Source organism: Hyposmocoma kahamanoa, unplaced genomic scaffold, assembly GCF_003589595.1.
Source record: "Hyposmocoma kahamanoa isolate Upper Pololo Valley unplaced genomic scaffold, ASM358959v1 67, whole genome shotgun sequence".
Classification (NCBI taxonomy): domain Eukaryota; kingdom Metazoa; phylum Arthropoda; class Insecta; order Lepidoptera; family Cosmopterigidae; genus Hyposmocoma; species Hyposmocoma kahamanoa.
Genome location: NW_020653855.1, coordinates 5328721 through 5355763, shown reverse-complemented (window position 1 = coordinate 5355763; position 27043 = coordinate 5328721). Strand labels below are relative to the sequence as shown.

General features: G+C 35.2%; 2 protein-coding genes across 2 annotated transcripts in view; one reads left to right on the top strand and one right to left on the bottom strand.

The window, feature by feature from the left end:
- The window catches only part of LOC113232150, a 47207-nt gene extending 41194 nt beyond the window's left edge, over nucleotides 1-6013 (bottom strand). The window contains exons 1-5 of the mRNA XM_026466787.1: nucleotides 4823-6013; nucleotides 3462-3623; nucleotides 2176-2327; nucleotides 1543-1626; nucleotides 416-548 (exon numbers count right to left, since the gene is read on the bottom strand). Of these exons, the coding sequence (XP_026322572.1) occupies nucleotides 416-548; nucleotides 1543-1626; nucleotides 2176-2327; nucleotides 3462-3623; nucleotides 4823-5939 (1648 nt within the window). The 5' untranslated portion in view covers nucleotides 5940-6013. The remainder of the gene's footprint in view (nucleotides 1-415; nucleotides 549-1542; nucleotides 1627-2175; nucleotides 2328-3461; nucleotides 3624-4822) is intronic.
- Nucleotides 6014-7493: 1480 nt separating this feature from the next.
- LOC113232219 lies at nucleotides 7494-22154 on the top strand. The gene is made up of 6 exons (XM_026466872.1): nucleotides 7494-7916; nucleotides 14355-14436; nucleotides 14679-14818; nucleotides 16063-16175; nucleotides 18275-18378; nucleotides 22007-22154. The coding sequence occupies exons 1-5, from the start codon at nucleotides 7793-7795 to the stop codon at nucleotides 18356-18358; spliced, it is 543 nt and encodes a 180-aa protein (XP_026322657.1). The 5' UTR covers nucleotides 7494-7792; the 3' UTR covers nucleotides 18359-18378; nucleotides 22007-22154.
- The last annotated feature ends 4889 nt before the right edge of the window (nucleotides 22155-27043 follow it).

Sequence of the window (27043 nt, the reverse complement as noted above, 5' to 3'; positions counted from 1 at the left end):
TCACTAATTCATTTACCTGTTGGTCGGCGTGCAAGCAATAACTTTAACAAAGTTTCCTTTTCGACTTTGATTTATTTAACACAAACTGGGCGTACGTTAAGTAATTATTGTTTTTTTATTACTAAAGCGAGGTGTTGTGTGCGTGTGCGTGCGTGCGTGCGTGCGTGCGTGCGTGCGTGCGTGTGTGCGTGTGTGTGAGCGTGCGTGCGTGCGTGCGTGCGTGTGTGTGTTTGTGGCTGTTTTGCTTGTAACGTTTTAATGTACTTTCTATTATATTATGATACAAACTGTTTGTACCCTCAACAATAAAATTAAATTAAATTTTCTCTCTTAAATTTAATTAAAAAGAGACTGAGAGACAGTTACTTATGTGTTTATTGTAATAAAGAACATTTTAAATTAAATAACGATTTACCTTCATTCAATAAGGCCCTAAGTATAAGGTTCTTGGTCGGTGGCACACTATCCTCGTTGGCAGATATGTCCGATATTTTTTCTGTTTCGGTATCATTTTCCTCTGTTGATTTGGCTGGTTGTTCCTGGTTGTCCTGAAATGTAAGAATTTGGATTTTTTTCTTTCATAATAACTAAGTGATGGGACGAACAAGTTGTACGCCTGATGGTAACCGACATGCTTGTCCATAACAATTGCAGTACTGTTCAGAGCTTCAAATCACAAAGATCTGAGGGGCACTGGCATTGCGCCCGACACCCTGAGATATAAGTTAACTTAGCGCGCGTTCTCATTATATCGTGACTTTAGATACTTGTGCAGTTTAAAATGTACCCTTCGAAACCGGAACGCAGTAATGCTCACTACTGCTTGCCGGCAGAAATAGGTAATATAGGCAGTACTTCCCTGGACGAACTCTTTCACAAGGAGCTTGACGGCTACTATGAATATGTAGCTGCATCAATATATGTACATCCGCAGCACTCGGCGCGCTGGCAAACACTGAGTAAATTTTTTTTCAGCAGTGCATCGTATCTCCGCGAGGGCGACGCCACTGAGGCGACGTACACCCGGCATCACTTAAGTAACAAGTTACTAACTTATACTACTGTAAGGATTTTACAATAAACAATATTATGTTTCCTGCTCCTAACTCGACTTTCACTACTCAACCATCTGAGAAGCCTCCAAAAATATACAAACTTTAAAATAAAATCTTTTATTTCCGCGGCGTATTACATAGCGTTTATTATAGGCAAGAAACAATATAGGGAAAGGAGAAGAGAAACAGGCTGGCCACAGTGACACTTACAACCCCTAACAGGAGTACTAAAGTGTTCTTTGGCCCTTATTCTGTTCGAGCGCAAAAATACTCCTGTTTCAAACCACGATGACTTTAGTGTCAAGCGTAAAAAATAACTCTCTCCCGTCTGTCCTCTCTATCAAACTGTACTTTCTACTTTTATATTTTATTATTAATATTTCTACTTCTATATTTTATTCGCGTTAACACTGCTAGTTCGTATTATTTGCCACAGTTTATGGGCCCACTGAGCTTATCCGTTAAGGGGTTTCAACTCGTAACTTACCTCTATACTTTCAGCGACAGTTGTCACGTGTGTTATCTCTGGAGTCTCCACGGCGACGTCCTTTGACGGCTCGTTTTCGGTTATCTGAAAATATCCACCAAGGATTACAATTTAAAATATCAGTATTTCATAATCAAGCTAGCTATATTTGAATGTCAAAATGATTAAACGTTACTGCTCGTTCATGTAGCGTATTTACACCGGATTGACTGCCGCTTTCGACAAGACTACTTTCGGTTTTCCGAAGGAAGCGCATTCGACTTGTAGTTTACATCGAGTCGACTGCCACCTCTTCGGCAATTCTCGACAGAAATCGTTCGACGCGTTCAACAAGCTGGAACGCGGTGGAACGCGGCCGCTGACACGTTGACACTTGTTTGGTCGACAGTCGCTTGCGACATTGATTACTAATCGACTAGGTCGACTTAGGCAGCGAACGACAGTCGTCAAACGACTCAGTGTTTACACCTAGTGTAAACGCCCCAATAGGGCTGTTTATACTGAGAAGAACGAGTAAGGGGTTGTCCTTTAAGTAATTAACAACAGACTGTAAATTTAAATTTCAAATCAGCTCTCTCTGCATGACTATGAGTTACTCGAGTTGTGATAACTTTGTTATGATAGCTTTCTTACGTCAACGCCCGATTGGTTAGTCGTTGCCGAATCCTTTCCATCTTGCACCTCACTCACAACACTGCTAATGTCGAAATTGAAATCTGGAACTTCATTGCCTTCATTGTCTCCTTTATCCACTGATTGAGCTATTTCAACTAACTCCTTTATTTCTGTGGAGGATAAATGTACATAATACATAAAGTAATATACTTAAATAAATGTACATAATACATAAATCGAACCCCATGAACAAGTCTAATTGGACGTAGTTAAACAAAAAGGATCCAATGCACATTCAGTCACTTTCAAGATATGACTGTTTGAAGTTCAAAAATGTTTCTCATTCTTGTTTTATTTTCAAAACTTATAACGTCATGTAACTCCAGAGATATTTATTTATGTTTATGTGTTTTGATTTTTTACTGCTCTAAGAGGTTAGACTTTTTGATAATATTGTGGATTGGATCCTTTTTGCTTAACTACGTCCAATTACTCCTAAGGGTACTCAGAGACCTAGAAATCTACAAATAATAGGACTCCATACAGTCATTTATCTGCATAAACATATTTATTATATAAATAGCACCGTTTTACCTATTTCTACACTGCAATCATAGATTTAGCGCGTTTTCAAATTAGAAGCTTATAGATGCGCTACAGCGCCGTATACACTATTAATTTTCATACAATTCTAGTCTGCAAAAGTGAAACGTGACGCGACTATGGCGCTGCCGCTGAAGCTTTCTCTCGTGAGTTTGGGTGCAGTTTGTGGTTGTCTACCTGTGTGTCTATGGCACCCGCGATACAGGGTTTCCCTAGTGCGGGGCTATGTTGAGTGTAAGCGTTATTATTATTGTTATTATTATTTTTTTGTCATTTTATTTTATTTTGTAAACAGCCATATTTATTAAGTAATATTATGCTTCCCGAATTTTGTGAAACAAAAAACAAAATTGTAAAAAAAGAATTGTGGAAAAAAAAAACCAAATAAAAACAGAACAAGTTCAATAATTAAGTTGACGTAGTGTTCATTGGAGGTATAGACAAAAAACCTACGTAATAAAATAAAAGCGAAAAAACGCGAACCCATTATTCGCTCTTATGCCATAAAGCTTTTTGCGACTGGCTCAAGCCGATTCTGCATTACTTCTAAATTTGTCGACTTCCTTAAGTTGCTTTTAAAAATAGTATCATTGCAATCTAGGGAGTGGACAGGATATAAATATAAAATTGATATTTATTCTGCAATTTCTGTTTAGATTTGTATACTGAACCATACATTTAAAAGTTACAATATCACTCACCAATATCACAAGCCCCATCCCCAATCTGAGCTTCCAATATATATTGCGCATCATCAGACTGCTTTTCAATGATCTGGTGGGTCATCTTTAATGGTAGTTCTGTTTCTAAATGCTGAGCGTTTGAGTCTTCAGAATTGTCTACTATCATCTGGTTACTGCTCTCTAATGACAGAAAAGTTAATCAAGTTGATAATAAATTGCAGTTACTTAATATACGTGATGGAAGAGCGGAATGGTACACTTGAAAATGCTTAGTAAATAATGTATACTAAACAGGGTTTTTTGTAATGTACTAACACAACTTCGGAAGATCATATCGTAAGTGTTTTGAAGAAAGCGACATTTCGCAGATTTTTCAGGGGAGCATGACTTTAAAATTTAAACTTAATTAAAACGGAAATTGAATATTAAAGTAGTCATTAAAACCTAAAACAAGCTCCCCGACAATATTATTAGCCATTATCTTTATAAACAGCAACTTTTGTTCAATGACTAAATAATCCATCAGATTTTACTTACATACAAAAATTAAAACTTAAATAGACCGCTCATAACTCTCTGCCGGTTGGATGCAAAACGCAGAAGCAGGGATGGGGACCTTCAGGGAGGAGATCTAAAGTGTCATAGTACAACAAAAACTTAAAAGTTTATTTTTGGCAACCGTATTATGTTTTGTAAAAAGTCACAGAACAAAAGCTGTTGTTTACTATGTAAGTAATATAGTCCTGCGAGGTTTTAGTATTTTACAAATAAAAAGAAAAAATAACCCTGTATATCTGAAGTCAAAATCAGCCTGATGTCTAGACTGGAAGGTCAAATATGTTTAAATTTCTAAACACCAATGCCACTTTTTCAAATATGGTAAAGAAGCAATTCCCATACTCTGCGCTTGTCCTTCTCGAAAACTTCTTCAACTGAATAGGCAAAAGACCTGCGGTCTAATCCATTCTATGGCCAATTCAACAGGCCATGGTCCATATAATTAGTATTTTTTTATTTAAGGTATGGACACCCTTCTGAACGTTCTGCATTGTTTGGAGGAGTAAACCGTGTTATATACACTCTAGCATACAACTGCAAGGCGAAACCCCTTGGAGTGCCAAAATCGCTCCCTAACATTTACAACAAATCTAACAGGATACTAAGATTCTTGGATGATTTCTAGTGACTTTGCAGGTGAAGAAACCACACTGTCACACCATACCGTACGAGTGTAGAAGAACATTTTAGTTTCTATTCTGAATATCAGGCTAATTTTAAAGTTACACAGTTAGCCTGTTGTTGAGATTGAATTTCCACTCTCCAGTAAAGAGTATTTCAATCTGATTACACTTTTCTATCGAAAATTAAACAGCACTTACCATCATCAGGATCGTAATCATCATCATAATCTACATCATCATGGTCTGAGGTTTCCTGTTCTTCATCATCTTCCATCACCCTGGAAGACTCTGCCAGCAGTCCAAGGGAATCTGACACTTCTGGTATTTCATCTGATGTATCAGGAGCCATTGACATGTGGGTGTGGTTTGATGTTGAAGGTTGATAGGATACAGGGGGTTCTTTCGATACAGAGGCTTCATTTGACAGAAAAGATACTTGAGAGGTAGATGGCAGGCTTTCTGTGGGTGCCTGTAGTGGCTCCATCTCAGAAGAAGGCATAGATAGAGAAGGTTCAACTGAGGCTGAAACTGAACAACAGTGCTCAACTTTAAGCAATGGAGAAGATTCTACATCCTTAGATAAGGAATCTACAGGTTGTGTTGTATCTGTTTCTTTAGGTATCTCAATTGGTACATCAGAATCAATTTTGTCATCAGAATATATACCTCCTTTAACTTCAAATCCCTGAAAAGTAACATTACCTTCTGATATTTCTATTCCTGTCAAATCGTCACTTTCAGTTTCCGTGCTGTTTGCTTGAGGTACATTGTCTGTAAATTTTTCAATTACAATGTAATTTTCCTTATTTTTACTCTGAATATTATCAACTAAACTAGCAATATCTTCACAGTTTTTATCCTCTGACGTGACAGATACGTCACTAGTGTTGTCCATAATACTGTCAATATTAATCAATTCTTGAGTTGGTATTTCAATCATCATATTTGGATGTTTCAAGCCATGTTCTTTACTTCCTAAGTCCATTGATATATCTTGGGACATGTTGACATCAGAAACAATTCCTTGTTCAGTTTGTAGATTTTCTGGTTTTTCAGGGATTTTAGAATCTGGTTCCGTTGATTCATCGATGTTTTCAGGAGCTTCTTTAATGTTTTCTAAGGAATCAGCAATATCAATATCCATTGGTGCGTCTTTTGCTTCGGTATTAAGACTTGTATCTGCTTCACTGTGAATATCTTTCGGAATATTTATAATATTGTCTGATAATATATTTTCTAGCTTTATATTGTCATTTGTAGAATCAATTGAAGCATTAGATGCATCGGTTGTTTCCAGTTTAACAGTATCATACATTACACTTTCAGCTACTATTTTTGAATCAGAACAAGGTTCAGGTATGGGAACTTTATTAACTTGTGTAATATCAGTAATAGAAAATTCAGGGTTTTCAGAGTCCTTAATATTTGCACCATGAAAGCTATTTTCTTTTTCTTCAACAGCAGTTTCCGATTCAAGACCAACATCATGTGTTTCTAGCAATGCATTGTCATCAATAGCTTCAGTCACATCTGTAAGCAGTTTGCTGGTTTGATGTTCAATTGGTTCGTCTGAAATGAGGTTTGTATCTTCTGATAAAAGTTCTTGTTCTGTTTTGGAGTCAATTTCCATGTCTGATAATTTTCTTTGACGCTCAGTAGTTTCATCAATAGAATTTGCTGTAGTTTCTGATTTTTCTTCATGTTTATTTTCAGTTAAATTATCTATATCTTTCACTATAGATTGTGAGACATTGTTATCAATTTCCTGATAATTGGCTTCTTCACTACTGGCACTTACTGGTGTGTCAACTGCCTTTTGTATATCAAAACTGTCTAGTTCTTGGTTGCTACTAGGTTCTAGAAGGTCTCCAGCACCAGTTAATGTAGTTTCAATATTGTTTTCACATTGGTGATCAATTTGTGTAAATGTTTTCTCAGGTACCTCTTTTATTTCTTTTTTGTCGACATTCGTTATTGCAAATGATTTATCAGTGATTATACAGTCAGTTTCTGCTAGTATCTCAATTTCAGAGGTTTCTGCACATTCTTGACTTATGATGTCCTTTTCAATGATATTATCTGTCTCTGTACAACTTGTTTTATCAGACTTCTCCTCCATTTTTTAATTCCAATTTAACACCTTGATAATACGTAAAACTTCGTTGCATAAATACGCAACTTATGCATTATAACTGCTGACAACTTATTAAAAAACAAAATAAGCGGTGAGAAAATATAGTTAGACAAAGGTAGCGTGGAGTAGTAATACAATAATGTAGCAGTGTTTAAAATCGGAAAAAGTAAACTAAATAAACATTTATTTTCTATAACAATCAAGGGTATTATCTAAATAGACGTAATTAGCACTAAGCAAAACGCAAAAATGCAATCGAAATCTGCCGACCACTGTATTTTTTTACTTTTTTTTTAACATTAATTGTTTTTAATCATGGCTTTGGATTTAAGTAAATCAGTCAAAATCAGAATATTAGTGACAATGACAATAAACATCGAAATTATTCTAAAATGGTAGCACAAATATTTATTATAACAATCATCAATCAATTCAATCGTTTTAGCATGTTTTTAAATCAACACAGTTTGTTAATAATTAATGATGCAGTAGTGATGCAGTATTTGAGCCCCATATCCTATATTCGGTGCTCATATTTACACCGCCATTGAATCAAGAAACAGCTCAATAAAATAACCAGATAATAGAGTTGGTATGGTCAAATTTGAGAGTATCAATAATAAAACATCTACGCATAGGAAACATACTTTACTCTGCAATTTTGTGATTGCAATTACATTCTGTGTTTATGGTAATAAATATGACACAAACATTTTGACAGGCAACGTAACCGATTTCCGTTGTAGTTTCTGTAAATAATGCGGAAGTTAGCATTACATTACGAATTTTAAGCAATTCTGAAGTATACTAATATCCTTAGCTCTACAGTTACATGCATACCGCATCTTGTGGCGACTACTTTACATTTTTCATCAACTCACAAAAAACGTCTTTTTCGTAATTTTCATGTGTTCATGTAACAAAGTTCGTTTTAACTCGCCTACGATAGATAATACACTATCATTTTATCGGTAATAAATAAATTAAATATCGTGATAAATCATTAAAATCTTCTAGTCGTGTGTTGTGTTACGATGAATATAAATAATTTTCTAACTCCTCGATTGATGGCTGGCGCGGCGTTTGTGGGGCTCGTTGGAGCTGCAGGAGTCTTTATATACGAGCAGGTGTATGCCGAGAAACGAAGAGCCATGCTAGGTAAGTTTTAACCCATTAGTTGACTGAATACATGGTTCGTATGAAATGCGAGACCTCGAGATCATGAAGCAGCTCCAACTACATATCGCGCGACTAATCGGACGGTCACAGAGTGATAACGCTACATAATTGAGTTGCCACGTGTTTTTTCCAATACCTACTTCATTATACTAAAACAAAAGATATTTGCACACCTATGTATTGTCCTGAGGTCTCGGCAAGGTTGCAGGCGTATATACTACATTAATATTTTGATGTTGCAGAACTGTTGGCTTATCTTGATTATAATCCAACCAGACTTGATTCAATTTGAAGTCATCAAGAAATAAAAATTTCGTTTCAATCGTCAAATTGAACTCATTCTGTTTTTTAGTTCCTTTATTTTGTTAGTTCTGTTGTTCCTGCTGAGGTCTGGAATTTGTGAACAAATTGGAACTGACTCGAACTGACGTCTTCTAGCATACCGTGCCAGATGCTATACCAACTAAACTACGGAACGAACCAGCGGACCTCACAAAATTTCCTATGTCCTTGCTTCATATCTTTGTATTTGGTTTTTCAACAGCTTTTTAACCGTTTTCTGAGTGTTCAATCTTTGTATTAATAATTATAACAAACTAGTGGAGCGATTTCACATAAAAATAATTGAATATCAATTCAATAAAAATTGAAGGACAATGTATAGTGACATCTCTAGCCGGGGCTGGTAGCTGCACATAGAAAAATTCATGAGGTCCGCTGGTTCATTGCGTGGCTTAGTTGGTATAGCGTCTGGCACGGTGTACTAGAAGATGTCGATTCAAATCCGGCCGGATCAAAGGAATTTTTTTTTTGAGTGTTCGATCTTTGTATTAATAATTATAACAAACTTGTGGAGTCATTTCACATAAAAATAATTGAATACAATTCAATAAAAATTTAAATAGGAACTGTTTCAGTATGTAAAGGACTGAGCGTCATATTCTAAAACTCTACTCAATGCTCAAGTCAGGACTTGAAGTATGATTTCAAGCACTGGAAATACTACCCTAATGGCAAGGACTTGAGTATGATTTCTAGTGCTTTGAATCACACTAAAGTCCTGACTTGAGCATTGAGTAGAGTTCTAGAATACTCATAGAGTCAAATGATCTAATGATTTATTCATTTGAACAGGACTTTTTAATTGTGCTCTCCTTTTATTAAATTTTTTAATAAACAACTTGAGCCTGATTAAAACAAAATATTTATATTTGTGTCGTAATTGAATTGCCTTAAAGTATATGTTTCAGAAAGTCTGACGCCAATTACACAGTCTTATTCTTTTGCTTGAACAAAACGGGTAAAACGGGTTTGCTAAACCTACTAACAAGCGAACAAACCCCTGATGTATTAGCTTGCTCCGAGACGTGGTGTAGGTACAACGAAATAAAACATGTTAGGCTTAGTGGGTACACTTTAGCAAACAGCTTCTGCCGCGAAACTATACAACACGGTGGTGTTGCATTGTATGTACGCGATAGCTTAATGTATAAACAAAGAAACGACCTACAAAGTCTTTGTATTGAGTATCAATGTGAATTCACTGTTATTGAAATATTAAAATTAAAACTAATTGTCATAGCCGCATATAGGACTGGAGAAAGTGACTTCAAAGTGTCACTAAGGTCATTGGAATCCTTACTTAGTATGGTAATTGACGAAAACAAAAGGTTTATTCTGGTAGGCGATCTAAATGTGGATTATTTAAGTACAAATCCGTTAAGAACTAAACTAGATGACTTACTATCTAGTTACGGTTCAAAAAATATAGTAAACTTTGCAACGCGAGTGTGTGCAAGCTGCGCGACATCCATTGACTGCGGTGTAGTGGCGTGCAGTGATGACGGAGTAACGGCGACACCGATCGACACCCCGATTGGCGATCACGACGCTCAGCGTTATGTGTTGAATACGGGTACAAATGAGAGCGTTTCACACAACACGCATATTGAACGTAGAATTTTTCAGTTAGACTCTATTTATTTATTTTACATTGACATTGAAAATTATGATTGGAACTTTATATTTGACTTAACATTAGACATTAATGAAAAATTTTGTAAATTAATTCGCATTTTGACATATTACATAAATGTTCATTTTCCTATTAAAAAAATATTATTAAAAAAGAATAATGTCATTCCGTGGATGAATAGTGAGTTGTTAGAACATATACAAAACTTTAAGAACTACAATGAAATGCGTCGTCAATATCCTAGTGACAAGATGCTACATCAGTGTGTTGAACGTTATGCAGAGTTGATAAAATCAACCAGTGTATCTGCACGTAAAGCATACAATGATAAACGTCTACAAGAATGCACGAATAAATCAAAGGAGGTGTGGAAAATCGTTAACGATGAGATTTCCACCACTAGTAAAATGCAAAATATATGTTTAAAGGATAAAAATAATTATGATATACAAATAAATAACGTACCAGAATGTTTCAATAAACACTTTTTGTCTGTCGCTGCTAACTTTTCTCTAAATAGTGACCGTAATAGGGCAATTGACTATTTATCAACTTATGTAGATAGTAAACAACCACCAACCTACACATTGCCAACTATTACAAAGGACACAATTGACAAATGTCTAAAACAGCTTTTGAGTAGGGCTCCTGCTACACAGGACATATATGATATATCAGTCAATATACTTCTGTCTATCTGGCCAGTCATATCTACTCCACTGGTACACCTAGTTAACGAGTCGTTCTGCACGGGAGTATATCCTGACGTGCTGAAGAGCACACGTGTATGTCCTGTGTACAAGGGCAAAGGTGAGAGAAGCAAAGTCGATAACTATAGACCGATAACTATAGTGCCAAATATCTCAAAAATAATAGAATCGTTTCTTTCCTCACAAATAATGTCACATTTGGAGAATAATAATCTTGTCGCGAACAACCAGTACGCCTATCGTAAACTCAAGTCCACCACCGCAGCTGCACAGAGAGTAGTAGACACAATAGTTACGGGGCTGGATGGGAAATGCAAGGTAGCAGGTGTGCTGTGTGACCTCTCCAAAGCGTTTGACGTAATCAGCCACGAATTGCTCTTGGAAAAACTATACCACTATGGTATACGACAAAGGACACATGATCTTCTAAAATCATTCTTATCTGGAAGAGTTCAAACAGTTGAGGTGGCGACAGCGGGGAACAAACTGCGCAGCACCACTGGTACCGTGAACCTGGGAATTCCCCAAGGATCTTCACTGGGAAATACACTCTTCCTGACATTTATTAACGACCTTCCGTCGCACATCACAGATGGCTTAGTGGTATTGTTCGCTGACGACACTACCGTAATTGTGTTTGCGCCAACGTATGACGAACTCAATACAAAAATAAACAAGGTTTATACCGGTTTAATGAATTGGTTCACTTCTAATGGTCTCATACTAAACGCTGCAAAATCCAGCCTAATCCTATTCTCCGGTAAATCGGTTCCGAGACCTGCGTGTTTAAACAGCCCAATGCCCATAAATGACCACAGTAAGTTCTTGGGATTTGTTCTAGATGACAATTTAACATGGAAACAACATATAAATGCTATGTGTGGTAGACTTAGTGGTGCCGCATATGCGCTAAAGAAGTTGAGACCTGTCGTTACCGATAGTATACTGCGTCAGACCTATTTTGCGTATTTCCATTCAATAATGTCATATGGCATCATTCTCTGGGGTGATTCCACTGACTCAGGTAGGGTGTTCGTTCTTCAAAAGCGAGCAATTAGAATCCTTGCTGGTGTATCACGCAGAATCTCTTGTAGAGACTTATTTGTAAAATGCAGGATAATGACGATGAGTTCGTTGTATTTGTATGAAACAATTACCTTTGTACGCAAGAACTTGCACACCTTTAAAAGGTGTGGAAGTGGCTATAATACCCGCTCCACAGGACGACTGCAGATAGTGCCACGACGCTTGGCACTCGCTGAAAAAAATCCGCGCGTAATAGGCCCGACATATTATGAGCATCTACCTGCTGATCTAAAAAATGAATCTAATGATGAAACATTTGATCGTCGACTGAAAAACCTTTTGTTGGATAATGCGTATTATTCTGTTGGAGAATATAGGAATGTGATATTGTAATTATTATTTTTTATTTCTCATTGTATTTGTTGTTATTATAAAATATATAGTTTAACTTGTGACTGTACAAATTGTACTCATATTAATTTATTTTGATTTTATATAATTTAATTAGAAATTTTTGACGATTCTTGTAAAACAATAAGTTATATTATAACTGTATTTATAAATGTAATGTAAGTTTACAAGAAAATAAATAAATCTAATCTAATCTAATGAATTGAAGAGAAGTGGAGATCACTAGCATTAAATCTGACCCTTATCACATCTCTCCCACCAAAAGCCTAATTCAGGGTTAGGTTTATTCATGTGACTATTGCCTCCCGTTTATGTCGAATCTCTTCACTGTAGGCATGGACATCTGATAGGTTACTCTCCATCACTATGCTGGTGGCTGCATACCCTAAGATGCCGAGCATCAACAGTAAATTGTAGATGTGTAGCAAGAATAGAGTGGAGAGGATATATCCCAGGATTAACACAAGTAACCATCTACAACTTTGTACCAAAGGCATCAAAAATGTATATCTCTAAAGAAATCTATGCCCATAAAAATATACATATTTTCAATAAGAAAGAAGATCCATAATATTAACCTTAGAGCAAAGTCCAAACTCATGGTACCACGATTTTGTTTAACCAAGGTAAACTACTGTTTTATGGGGAACTGTATACGTTTTTACAATAAGGTTCCATAGCATATATTAAGATTATCATTTCCTAAGTTAAAAACTACTTTAAAAATGTTTTGAAAAGTCATATTACAAAATTGAAGACTAGATATCGTGTTAGATAAAGATGTATAGACGACATGGCTCCAGATTCCGTCCAAATTTGATTCAAAGTTTATTCCATAGCCTTTAAGTTTATTTGAAAAGAGCAATCTCAAAAGTTCTTGCTCGTTCTTTTCAGGGAAGTCAGCAATGTGAGCGAGCAGTAGCTCAAAAGTAGCTTATATTTGACATTTTCAAGTGTAAATTTATTTTACCTATGGAATAAATGATCTTTGACTTTAACTTTGAAATTATTTAAGAAACATAGTGTACAATGTAGAACAATTGAAATACCAATCATTGTTTTATGATGACACAGTAAACAATCTTGACTTGAACAAATATTCAATCCTATTATACCACTCAATTGCATATAAATAATCATGTTTCTAAGATGTAAACATATCTAGCAATTCAATAGTGGTGGAGAGGACAGATCCCTGAAGTCCCCCAGGATTAACACCATCTAGAGCTGAAATGTCACCAACCAAAACTTTAAACCAAAGGTGTGTTTTCATCGGTGTTTTCAACGGTCAATAAAAAAAGTATATTTAACAAACATAGTGTATAATGTAGAACAATTGAATACCAATCATTGTTTCATGATGACACACTTGATTTGAACCAATATTCAAGCCTATTACATCACACAATCATGTTTCTAAGATATAAACATGATCTAGCCATTTCAATTTTTATCAATCTCAATTTCAGTATAGCAGGAATGTGTATGGTTTTTAAGAATAAAACTAAATCAGCTTTTCATTTAATGTGAGTTGCTTCTTCAGGGTTTGCGCAACCCTTAGTCATCACCGCGACGGGCAATTCATCAATTGTGTTCATTTAGAACATGGAATCAATATTAACAGAATTAAAGGAATCTAGGATTTTCTTTACTTCGAAATTCTGTGCATATCATGTTCAAATGGCAACATTGGCTTACGAGATGCAGACACTACTCATCCTCTTCATGGTAGAATCTGCAGTCTGTGCTCGTACTTTGCTTGAAGTTGGACTTGTGTTTATTCTTCACTCCTAATTAGCATTCAGATACCACTCCTGCTCAATGCTACAAAAAAAAAAATAGAGTCGGCTCAACATTAGAGTAGCTGATGTCGAGTTGGCCGTTGATGTTATTTTATTTATAGGTAGATCTAGTCAAAAGGAAGCCAAAATTTTCAGTTCTGGGAATCCAAAACTTCAAGGAAGATTTTGGAGAAAAATTTTTTGAAAATCATGAAATCTAAAGCACAAAATGGCGACATAGCATCAACCCTTCCTGATAAATGAAATAAATTATGTAGTAATAGATACTTGTCGTCTTTTTATCAAAACAAGGAAAAGATTTTATACTTATAAATAGGTCGTATGGTAGAATTTTTGCCTACCCAAAAAAATGGGTGAGAACATTTAAAAAAAAAAGGACAGAGTGGAAAATTTTGATGGGTTTATTTTTTAAATATTTTTATGACTGGCGCCATACACATCAACAGTTTAACAGACAAAACATATTTTTATATCCTCTTATATTTCATTGCAGTACGAGAAGTGCAGAGATTGGATCTACAAATGGCGACAATGAGACAAGAACTCGAAACACTTAGAGAACTACAAAAAGAAACGTAAGTTCTTAATATGGCATTAAACTATTTGGAATATTTTTTCAGTTGATCGATTGCTTGCGTGAAATCGTACAGCAATTGGGAAGGTGAAACTGATATAGTGATCAAAGTATACACATTGAAGGTTATCCGTTTCGTACGTTCCTCCAATGGGAATTGAATGTGTATGTTTAAAAGTTTAAAATAACTCGTAGTATTGCTTGATGCAAGTGTAAAAAGTTACACTGTGTTTCATCTTTCAGGCACCTTCGGAGAATAAAACAGAAGAACCTGAAAAAGCGTCAGAAGAAACCGAACCCCGGTGGAGACATAGACACAGTGGACGCACCACAAAGTTATGCTTCAGACTCAGAGTATTTTACTGATTACCAATCTGTTCTTGGTGAGTTTCCTGCAGTATTCATTTAAAAAACTAAAAAACCCACCTCAAAAGAAATTACATCATACTGTCGTCCACTAACTAAAATGCGACCAAGTGACATGGTCAAATATTTGTTTTAAATAGCAATCAACAGAGCACAAAATTCTCTTTTAAAAATAGTTAAAATTAGTTAACGTGTTCGACTTATAGGAACTTACTCTTAACGATGCTTAGCTGAAATATCATTAACCTCCTAAAGCCCCATGTACATCACGATGTACATAATATGTGCAGTGATTCAGACCCGCATAATATTATTTCTATGATCACGTAACCGCTCAGTGTACATGTATTGCATTTAAATTTAGAGCTATATATTCCATATAACCTTAAGATATGTACAAAAATATGTTTTTTATACAAAAGTAAGGGTGTACTTGCTTGGACCTGAAGAATGTAAATATATTTAGTACAGTTTTTTTATGAACAAATCGTGCATCTGGTGATAAGCGACATACCTGTCCATAGCAGTTGCAGTGCTACCCAGAGACATAAATCACAAAGATCTAAGGGGCACTGCCACTGCGCCCGTCATCTTGAGACGCAAGTTGACAAGTCCCATGTGCCAGTAATTTCACTATATTGCTTACAGATCAAAACCGGAAAGCAGCAATGCTCACATTACTGCTTGGCAACAGAAATAGGGAAGGTGGCAGAACTTCCCTGAACTAACTCTTTCACATTGAGCTCTACTGCTATTTTATTTTTATTTAATGTACATAGGCCTTAGGAGGTTAAACAATTTCAATATTCTAAAACTGGGTTATGGTTTTTTATTATATCACAATAAAATATTTTGTCACTTAGCGCGGCTTGTTTTACTTAGCGGACGGCAGTATATCGTCGCCTTACTTTCTCAAATTCGTATCTTAAAGCACAAAGTTCCTGAAATGCAAAATATGGATTGTATATACAAATTTTGCAGCCTGATTTCACACGCTGGCTTTTACCTATTCTTAAATTAATGCGTCCAAATTCACTTTTTTTTTTCTTTCTATGTCGAAATTGCCAAGTTTACAGGGGAGTGTTTTAAGGTTTTGAATTCACTGAAATGAGTGTACGCACATGTGCCTTTAGCATTTCTATGCTTGTATTTCATTTCAGTGAATTCAAAACTTTAAAACGCTCCCCTGTAAACTTGTCAATTTCGACATACGATACGTTACGTAGAAGGGGTCGTTTTTTACGCATCTATCCAAATACAGGTACAGACGGAGAGATGGACAGCGAAGAGTTCTACGATGTGCACACAGACGAGGACGACGATACTCTTAGAGAAACAGCCAATGGACATGTTGGCATTTTGGACTTGGATGACGTATGTATAATCTGACACTTTTGTCATATTTGGCCTTAGAGTTAGGCCAAAGAAACTAAATTTTGTGAATTGTAAGGCGCGTTTTTTTGAGTTCTACTAACACATAATTATAATGCAAAGTCGAACCCCTTGGGTAAATTAGTAATACCAAAAGTCACTAGCTACTATAGACCATTTCACATGGGATGGGTACTGTGACATTACAAATTTTTACATTGCAGGCATACTGTTTTACTAATCTCTCCCCAGTTACAATTTTACATCACTTAATCTCTAGAAACTTCAAATCTCAAACGTCACCGTACCCATGCTATGTGAAATTAACTATAGAGGTGGTAATTATTACAACAGCAGCATACGGAATGCATTATTCTTATCTCTGGGAAGATATATGGTTTCCACATATATCTTCCACATATATCTTCCTTAGCTAGCAGATTAAGCTCTGCTGCATACGCAGTCCGTAGAATACGTGAGCTTACCGATGTTAGTGCTAGACCAGTTTACTATAGTTACTTCCATAGTATAATGTCGTACGGGATTCTCATGTGGGGTAAAGTGGCAGACATTCAAACCATATTTGTATTGCAAAAACGAGCGATTCGTTCTGTGTACCATTTAGGCTCTCGGGTTTCTCTCATAGAAAAGTTTTAGGATACTAATATCATGGCATCACAGTACATTTACTCAAATATTTTATATGCTCGTATAATCTCGGTACAGACTACTAAAAAAACGGACCTCAAAAGTACGTGGAATTACATATAATTACCAAGTTTTATTGAAATCGGTTACCGGAAAGAGCGCAAACCCGGATTCATCCCCTAGTTCGCCACTAAAATATAATAAAAATCGGTTCTCACTACTCAAAGTATATTGAGAGTGTATTGAATTGTTCATAACAAAATTTAGGCGCTATTTATAAAAATGAATCTTCATGCGTGAACAGCCACCCTTGGAGGTGGATGATTTTCTTCAAAATTAAATGGGACCACTATGGAGATACTCTCTTTCCAACAAAAAAATAATCATGATAATCGGTTCACAAATACCGGAGTTATCGCGTAACATACGTACAACAAACATACAATCGAATTGAGCAACTCCGCCTTTTTTTGAAGTCGGTTAAAAAATATACGTAATTTCAATAAGAAAGAAGTTAGCCACAATATTAAACTTAATATGAAATAAATAAATAAATATGAAATAGAGCTAAGTCCAAACTCATGGTACTACGAATTCGTATAACCAAGGTAAACAACTCTTTTATGGGGAACTGTATACGTTTTTACAATAATATTCCGGAGCATATATTAAGATTATCATTTCCTAAGTTTAAAAACTACAGCAAAAATATTTTGATTGAAAGTCATATTACAAAATTGAAGATTACGTGTTAGATAAAGATGTAAGGAAAGACGACATGATTCCAGATTCCACACAAATCTAATTCAAAATTTATTCCATAGCCTTTAAGTATATTTGAAATCAGCAATCCCAAGAGTTTCTTGCTCGCTCTTGAGCGTCCGCTGACTTCCCTGAGAAGAACGAGCAGAAAGAATACTTTTCCGCTACTTTTAAGCTACTGCTCGTTCACTACGCTTAGTGAACGAGCAGTAGCTCAAAAGTAGCTAAATGTGACGTTTTCAAGTATAAATTTATTTTACCTATGGAATAAACGATTCTTTGACTTCATTTCATTATAATGTATTAGATAGGTAGCAAAATTTATCAACTTGAATAATCTTCGTTACATAATCTGTGGGCTCAATAGATTTCGGAGCTAAAGAGCACGTCGATCTAAGGAACTCATTATGGAACAACTCTCTGTACTGCTGCTATTATAATGCCAATGCTCCCCTGATAAAATTTCGCTGTTTCTACGAAACGCCCAAGATTTGTTTTTTCAAACAAACCAAGTTTCGGGCCCTTTACAGGATTCGGACGATCCGGAAAGATCATTTCCAATGTGTAATAATTCCGAAAATCTAAGGACACGCCAGCTACGAAAGTTAGGCAATAAAGGGTCCATTTGACCATACATTTAAGTCTTATTTAGTTTTAATAGATTGATTTCTAATTAAAATAAAAAATTTCAGGATGTCGTAACTTCATCACCGAAGTTGTCGCCTAAGTCATCACCAAAGTCGTCACCAAAGTCATCACCAAGGAATGAAACATAGCTGACACGAGAAATAATAAGGTACATTTTTTGTTTTTCTATCAAAAGATAAAACTACAAAGATTTAAAACTTTCTATTAGATAATAATCTCAGTACAGAGTACTAAAAAAAACCCACATCAAAAGTCATTCATCCCCTAGTTTGCCACCCTTGGAGGTGGAATATGTTCTTCAAATTTAAATGGGACCACTACTAAGGTACCCTCTTTCGAAGAAAAAAAGAATACATACAAAAAAACTTTTTTGGAAGTCGGTTAAAAATATGATGCTAGTTTTAGATCTTTATTAAAATGTAATCTGAGGTCAAAATGACGGCGACGTAAATGCTCATTATTTTAAATCAAATCAAACTGACGTCGAAATAAATACTGATAATTTTATCTCAAATCAAAATGACGCCAAAGTAAAAGATCATTATTGTACTTCTGATCAAAATGACGGCGGCATAAATGATCATAATTTGATTTCGACCTATATGACAGCAACAATTTACAAGCTGAGTTACGTAGTTCGCCACGCTAATAAATTTCATAGAAATATTGTCTAAACCAATACTTTATTGCGCAGGCGTACACGCGTTCAAGTGTTCTCGCGTTCTGTACTTTTAGCGAAGTAACCGACGCGGTCGGATTGCCTTTTGTATTTCGCGCGAACACGGAACGAGCGAACGCGAAAACGCGTGAACGCGTGACCTGTGTCCTATAAACACCACCACCACAATCCATTGTTCATTTAAAAATTATTTCCATTCAAATTAATTTTCATTTTATACAGATCATTATTATTATTAACACTTGTAAGTTACTCATTAGATATGGATTCTTGTTGTCGGAAATAAATGGGTAATTCTTACAAAATCTTGAAATTCTTGTCCTTTTGGTTTATAAAAAAAAAGTATTTAATTCTTGCCGTAAAATTAATATTTAATATCAATGTAATCAATTGCTACTAATGCCTATATAAAATATTAATTAGTCTATTTAATTCTTAGGTTTTCGCGATTGTTACAAATAGGAAATGACATTATTTTCCGGATTTAAATCGCGTATATTTGTTTTTTCAAACACCGACGTTTGGGCCCTTTACAGGTCCCATGGTTAAGGTTGACTGAAGTGGTACAGTCATCAATCAGTTTAAGTTATTAATTAAATACCTTATTTTTCATTTTACAAAGAAAATATTCCAAATTACGTTTTACAAATTATTTTATTGATTGAATTTTTATTTAGTTAAATTTGTTATTAATTAATAATAGAAATTAGAATAAATTAAAATATATTATTTAGTACTGCAGTCTTATGTCTGTTTGGGATTATGGGATGGGAGAGGAAATACTGGATCCTAAATTGGTGGTACGGAGAAACTATCTTCCCTGTTGAAATTAGGATGTTTTTTTAATTTCAACGGCCTCTCGCAGCATCCCAGGTAGATAACGGACTTCTTTTGCCAGGACCTGATCATTGAATGAATGTTCATTGAATGTGTAGGTTTATCCATGACATGCTCGCAGACTGCAGACTTGTTTACGCGTCGGTGTTTAACATCAGCTATACGTTCTTTGACGCGGGTACAAATACTTCGCTTCGTTTGTCGAATATAAGAGAGACCGCACTCACAGTCAAGCTTGTAAACTGCTGCATTCTGCAAGGGGATGTTACATTTCGCGGGTCTCAGGAACTGAGAAATCTTCCTCAGAGGCTTGAAATAGGTCTTGATAGATGCACGCCTTAGGACTCTTCCGATCTTGTATGTGACACCTCTCACTTTACCATGGAACCTGTAAAGGGCCCGAAACGTCGGTTTGTTTCAAAAAACAAATACACGCGATTATAATCCGGAAATATAGTTTCATTTCCTAGTCTATTGAAATTTAAAACATAATATAAAAATGTCCCCAAAATCATTCCCTCACTATGTTCCATAATCAAACACGTTTTGTTTGTGCTTTAAATCAACACATTTAACAAAAATAACCTTAAAATTTTAAACATTCGATCAAATAAAATATGTTTTTGCAAAATTAAAGCTATCCTGTGGTAAAAACACGATAAATAAATAAATTAAAAAAATCGTTCCCTCACACTTTTACCTTCACTCGATGTGTGAACGCATTTTTAATCTTTGGTAAATGCGTTTTGTAAGTTTTTAAAAGTTATCAGCACTGTAAACGTTACAAAATGGCGAAATTCAACTTGTGTGTGTAAAGTTTCTACTACGAAAAGATTTAATTTAAAATCTAAAAGTTACATTTTAGACAGTCGTTCCCTCACATCATATAAAAAGAAGTTAAGTATTTGATTTGATTTATTAATTATTCACTCAAACGAGTTATTGGTAACAATAAGCTTACACAAAATATTAAGTCTAAAAGTAAGTTTATATCGCTATTTTTTCTTAGTTTACTTTGATTTCGTCATTCCCTCACCCTCAAATGTTCTGACTGCTCTATACATTTTCTTAAGAGTCATTTATTTTGGAGACCACTATATAATAAACAAAATATTTACATAAATACTATGAAATTGACAAAAAATAAATACTATTTCTTACTAAAAATTTTCATAAATATCGGAAGCACGAATTTCGAAATTTCATGAGAACTGCCCAAATATACAGACGGATAAAAAATCACTGGCCATTTTTTTTTCCTGTGCAGATTTTGTTGTTTTGTTTTGTTGTTTGATTCAGTAATAGAACACATTAGTGAATAAAACAAAAAAATCCCCACTTTTTTTATGTTCATATTTCCCAATAATTTCTATCGCGTGGTTACCTCAAACTAGTAAATAGAATTGAGCGATCAGCGTCGAGTTGTCTAGACGCCTAGGCGCCAGCACGTCGCGCCGCGCGACGACAGACCTGCGCTAACGCATCGCGCGTTAGTTTAATACTTTGTTGTCTCTTAATACATGAATTCGCGCGCTGACTCCGCCCACTGCCCCACACCATTCTTGTTGCTACAACAACGGCGTCTGCTATAATCATCGGGTGTCAATATTGTTCACAATTTTTCGGAAAACTGAAACGTCATAACTTATTCATTTGTTAAGTATTTAAAAAAAACCCCGAACATGTATTTTTTATTTCCATTATGCAGCCTTTAAAATGGTCAGTGGTTTTTTTATCACCCTGTATACATATTAATATAGACAAAAGTACAGAGAGCCGGGCGTCTGTCAATCGTACACTTTTAAATCTATCATCGAGTATAGTGCAATTACGCGTCACCGGCTCTGGATTATGAGTTTCTATTTCGGTAATCTAATGTCAAAATGTTAAAACCGCGTAAACGTCGTGGCAACCAAATTAGCGTGATTTACGGGAATCTATTATTATCAGTCCATTTACAATATAAAGTAATGCTTACTGTGCAAACTGAAAGAGCCATTGAAATAACAAAGTAATAACTAGGGATTTACCTCTCCTGTAAAATTTGGTTTACTGCAGATACGCGCCTTTTACCAATGTTACCTACGCATATTTGTCCGACACCATGTCAATTTTTTTACCAAAAATGTCTTACTTCTACACCTACATTGAAATAAGGCCGCCTATGTTGCTCTCTGTCTTTTGTATTTTCTTTCTTTTTGTATTTGGTTTTGTGTTTTTTAAGAGTATTTGTATTATATTGTAATTTGTTCTTTTTCAGATGATGTTAGCAGACTTAGAGTAGTCGGCAAAGGGACTCTAATCACTATAGCAGAACTTAGGAATAAAATAATGGGATAATAGTTTTTTTTTTAGTTAGGCTTGAATCCTGCCGATCTGTACCTAATCTGTATTGAGTTCTTAGGTTTTCGCGATTGTTACACATAGGAAATGAAACTATTTTTCCGGATTTAAATCGCGTATATTTGATTTTTCAATCAAACCGACGTTTCGGCCCCTTTACAGGTCCCATAGTCAACCGTGACCATTTAAATCCGGAAAAATAGTTTCATTTCCTATGTACCTAATCTGGTTTACTGATTTATAATCCGGTTATTATAAGAGCAATGACAGCTAAAACGACCATCCCAAAGTCCATTCGAATATTGGAAGAAGCGTTTTGCATGGCTCTTTCCAGCTCATTTTTGTTTTTCGTACAACTTCTGACTTGGCACTGACAGCTGCAGTTTCGGGGTGTTGTCAAAGGCTTCCCACCCTTTTAAGTCAATAACCTTTTAAGTGACAACTTGTCAGTTAGTGTGGATCACTATCTGTAACAATAAATTTTACTCATGTTAATGAAATTTCACCACTGCTCAACTAGTTGAGGTTGGGGTTGAATAGTAAAGCAAGGCGCAGAAAGCCGATAAACCCAATTACAAATATATATAACAGATACATAGAAGAATTTCATGGAACTGCTGACTCAACCTGTAGCCCAGTTAGCAGAGCGACGCTACGGTATAGCGTGGTTCAAGTCCTTCAACCTTGAAGAAATTTTTCTTTGTTCGATCTGTAGTTAAATATTTTTAGACCATCTGTCGACCTGTCAATGAGAGACGTTGTATTTTTTTTATTAAAGAAAAGAAAGACCAACTTGTCTGGCTAACTAGAATATAAAAGCATAACTAGAATATCCAGATGAATGCCCCTTAATCTGAATGCTTAATTTATATCTCCTACAGCCTTATCATAAGCAGAACGTCCAGTTTTGTCTATTCCCGCTCGTGCTAGGCGAACTAAATTATCTCTTTAAGTCATTCAGTGATTAACGAACGAACGAATTTGACAGGTTTTAAAAAAAACCTGTCAAATTCGTTTAGGTTTGCTTTTCTGAATGTATTCACAAGATTTATTTTATGGAAAGATTTGACTAAACTAAAATTACAATTAACTTTCAGAATTAATCATAATGTAACTTTAAAATATTCATCATCATCTTCAACTTCACCGACGGCTGGGTATGGGTCTTTCGTAGTTTGTGCCATCCATCACAACCTTGCATTAGTCGAATAATTTAAATATTGATTAATTAAAAATATAAGGCGCAAAATTTTATAGGAAGAAGAATAATTGGTGTGTGCAAAGTAGAGTAATTGGTGTGAGCAAAGTAAAATAATTGGTGTGGGTACAGATTTGCTTGATTTTTTAACGATTTTGTCTGATCACGTTTTTGTTTGATTTGATTGACAAAAAGTACAATGTCGATCGACCTTGCTAAAAGCATAATTGATGTGACCAATTGTCAAAGTGGGCGGTGTTCAAAGCTCTACAGCTTCGCTTTCTCAATTCCGAGTGTCTTGGCGCCGTTGTAGATTAAATCCAAGGTGACCAGTTGATATGTAGCAGAGCCATTCCATAGGTTCCATGGCAGCAGAACTCCATACACGGCCTGACTTGTGCTTGGTACAGCTGAAGCAACTGTCTCGGTGTGAAATAACCCCTCACCCCAGAAACAATTTCAAGCTTCCTGGCTGCATTTTTAGCCATAAATAGTAGTAACGCTAGCGTTAACACACAGGAACAGGTCTTAATTAATTAAATACTAACAATGTTAAATATGTGTGACCTTTGTGGGAGACTGGAGTCCATACTAGGCAACTTGACCTGTATTGCAGCTCAACTAGTTTTAAATAAAAACAAATGCACTGTTGGTATTGAAACGCAAATGATTTGTTTTAAATCTAGCAACACTACTATGCTAAAAATATCTAGCAACACTGTATGCTAAAAATATCTAGCAACACTATTATGCTAAAAATATCTAGCGGCTTTATTATTCTAAAAATATCTAGCAACACTAGTATGTTCACAATATTCAATAGACCTAATTAAAAAAATAGCTGTAATTGCTGTCACTAGCCTCTTCTACAGATCGACGTATATTAGGTCATTGAAATACCTTCTATTCGCTAGAAGCGCTTTGCTTCCTAATCCATATGGCAAAGAAATGGAATACACCACCACCACATAAATTATTTTCAGTAGGGACGGGGAGTATAAAAGTGTTATTTCCACTAAAATTATTTTATCATAGTGGAAATAAACTATTTCTGTTCATTTAATAACTTAAATAACTCTTCTCTTTAAAGGACCCGTGCCCAACTGTGAAACTTAAAAGTTGGCTGATGATGATCGAGTTCGTCATATTAAAATATTTTCACATTGGTGAACGGGTGAATGTATTGTATCTTAGAATACATTAGAATTAAATAAAAAAGAGAATAGAGCAACGTATATTCGGATTAAAGTTGATGCGTATATCAGCATCCGCAGCATCTGTATAAAGCAGGATCTACATTTGTATCGAACAACGGTATCGGTTTCATACACACAACACAAGCCATCATGTCAGATTGCGACACTTTAATATAAATCTAATCTATGAAACCGACACCGTTCTGACGGGCCACGACACGACACGTTACGTCAGACAAATGTAAATGCGGCTTAGATTAAAATATCAGCATCTGCATTCCTCGATGCTGATATTCATAGCGTATGATCGAGTCGTGACATAACCTAAAATACACGCTGGAATAATGTACAAACATTCCACAAAAAAACTGTAAACCGAAAAAGCACCTCAGCTGTGGTTTTTAAAATATATTATAGTTTGGTAAAATTCCAGAACGGTTAAACTAGGCAGATTGTTTTCATGCAGAATTGATTCTTTTATTATAAATGTCACAAAATCATTGAAATAATACTTTATTACAACACCAAAGAAAATAGAAAGCTTTTTCATGTAGTTAGATAGATTCAGTGGGATGTAAATTTTTCGCGATTTTTTTAAGTACCTAAAATTAGCACCTGCTGATGTGCAACAACCCTGATTCGGATATAGTATTGTAGATAGGATAATTTGCTTCACAGAGGCACTTAATTTAGTAGTACCTCCAGCCGTGAGACGCCATGTATACTTCTATATAAAAAAAGGTAGACAAAGAACGATTAGTGGAGGTTCGCTTTTGAAAGCCGCGTAGGCCCGTACGTCTCACTCAGTTGCACTAAAGTGTCAGTTACGGCAGTGAGAAGAGAGACGACTAAGGTTGATTACACAAGGCACCGTAACATAGTGGTACAGCCGCTGTCGCATGTGTAGCCTTTGCAGTCGCATACACATACTTTCACACACGCAACGCAGCGGCGGCGTTTCTAGTTTCAGTATGACGCCGAAAAACGCCCCTAGTGCGACGCCATGTGCAATCAGCCGTAATTATATATTATACAACCGGACACATAATTATACCTCTACTACTACTAGATTATACCTGTGTTTTACAAATTCAAATTTGTAACAAGTACATTCGAAAATTAAGTTCAATATACCAGCTTCGAAATTGGGTAATTTTCAGGTTTTTTTTCTCTATCTTATTTCGGTGGCAATTTTCATTATTTATATATTCGAGTATATTATTGTAAAATATTAATTAATATTTTAGGGTACTGCACTAGAGTATTAAGTACTTCATGACAATATTCTAGAACATTTCAATAATAAAAATTGCCACCAAAATTAATTAGATTACCCAATTGCATTAATAGTCTTTGATCAATTCAACATTTTTTAAGCACTTTATATTAAAAATGCAAGGTGGCTCGAATTAAGTGTATGTATAAAAAATACATTTTGTTAATATCGAATAATTTTACACAGGTTGTTTTAAAAAACACAAAGGGCTATAACAGTCTTTCTATAAAAATCTATATAATGGCTTGTCTGTATTAAAAGTAGGTGTTGAAATAAATAAAGCTCAAATATGTTATGTTAAAATAGCCTATGGACCATTATTTCGAATAATTAGAAGTTCTAACATTCCGTAATGTCATATAATGATGTCGGGTAAGGTAGGGTGAATCGACACTCAAGGATTTAGTATGGTTACGCATTTTTATCTATACAGGGTGACAATGAGATTCGGCTATACTTCAGCTTACTACAACATACTTTATAAAAAAATTTACGCAATATAAACAGTTTTGTTTCATCATGAAAAAATATGGAAAGTTTTTTTATTATGCTACATACAACAAACGAACAAATTCCATATTGACCTCGAGGTCAATTGGGATTTTTTTGTTACCGTTCTGTGACATGTGTAGTGAGTATTGGTAATAAGAAATTATATTTGATGCTCCACCTATTCATTTTGTGGCAGTATAACAAAAGCTCTTTCCAGCATCTTACAGAGTATATATTATTGTAAGAAATCCGTGACCTTAAGCACCGTTGTCTCTTCTGGAAACAATAAGGGGAAATTAGTTTCCAAAGCGAAACGTACCTAAGTTGTGTTTTGGAGTGGAGAGATGTCAAAATAATGAAATACTAATAAAAAGTTAATAAAAGCTCTTCGTTCCTTGTCATATAATGGGCCTGAAACTATAGAGGAATCTAGTTGATTTTATGTGATAAGTATCGATTCACCCCACCTTTTTTTTAATAGAAATTATAAATGTAATAATTCTTATTTGGTGCATTGTAGCTTTACAGTGTAGTTCCTATCCTAGCAAGTTTCGTAGCGGAATATTAGAGACACAGTATTCGTGGCACAACATTGGTAGTGCAACATTGGTGGCGCAACATTGCTCGTGTAACAAAAATGACACATTAAAAAAGTTAAAAAATAAACTATGTATTAAAGAATTTTAAAAATGTGTAAACGATTTCGTATTATAATTATGTTCGCAGTTGCAACTGAAAGAACCTTTATGTCGTGTTTGTAATAGATGTTATATACACATTTATACGAAACGT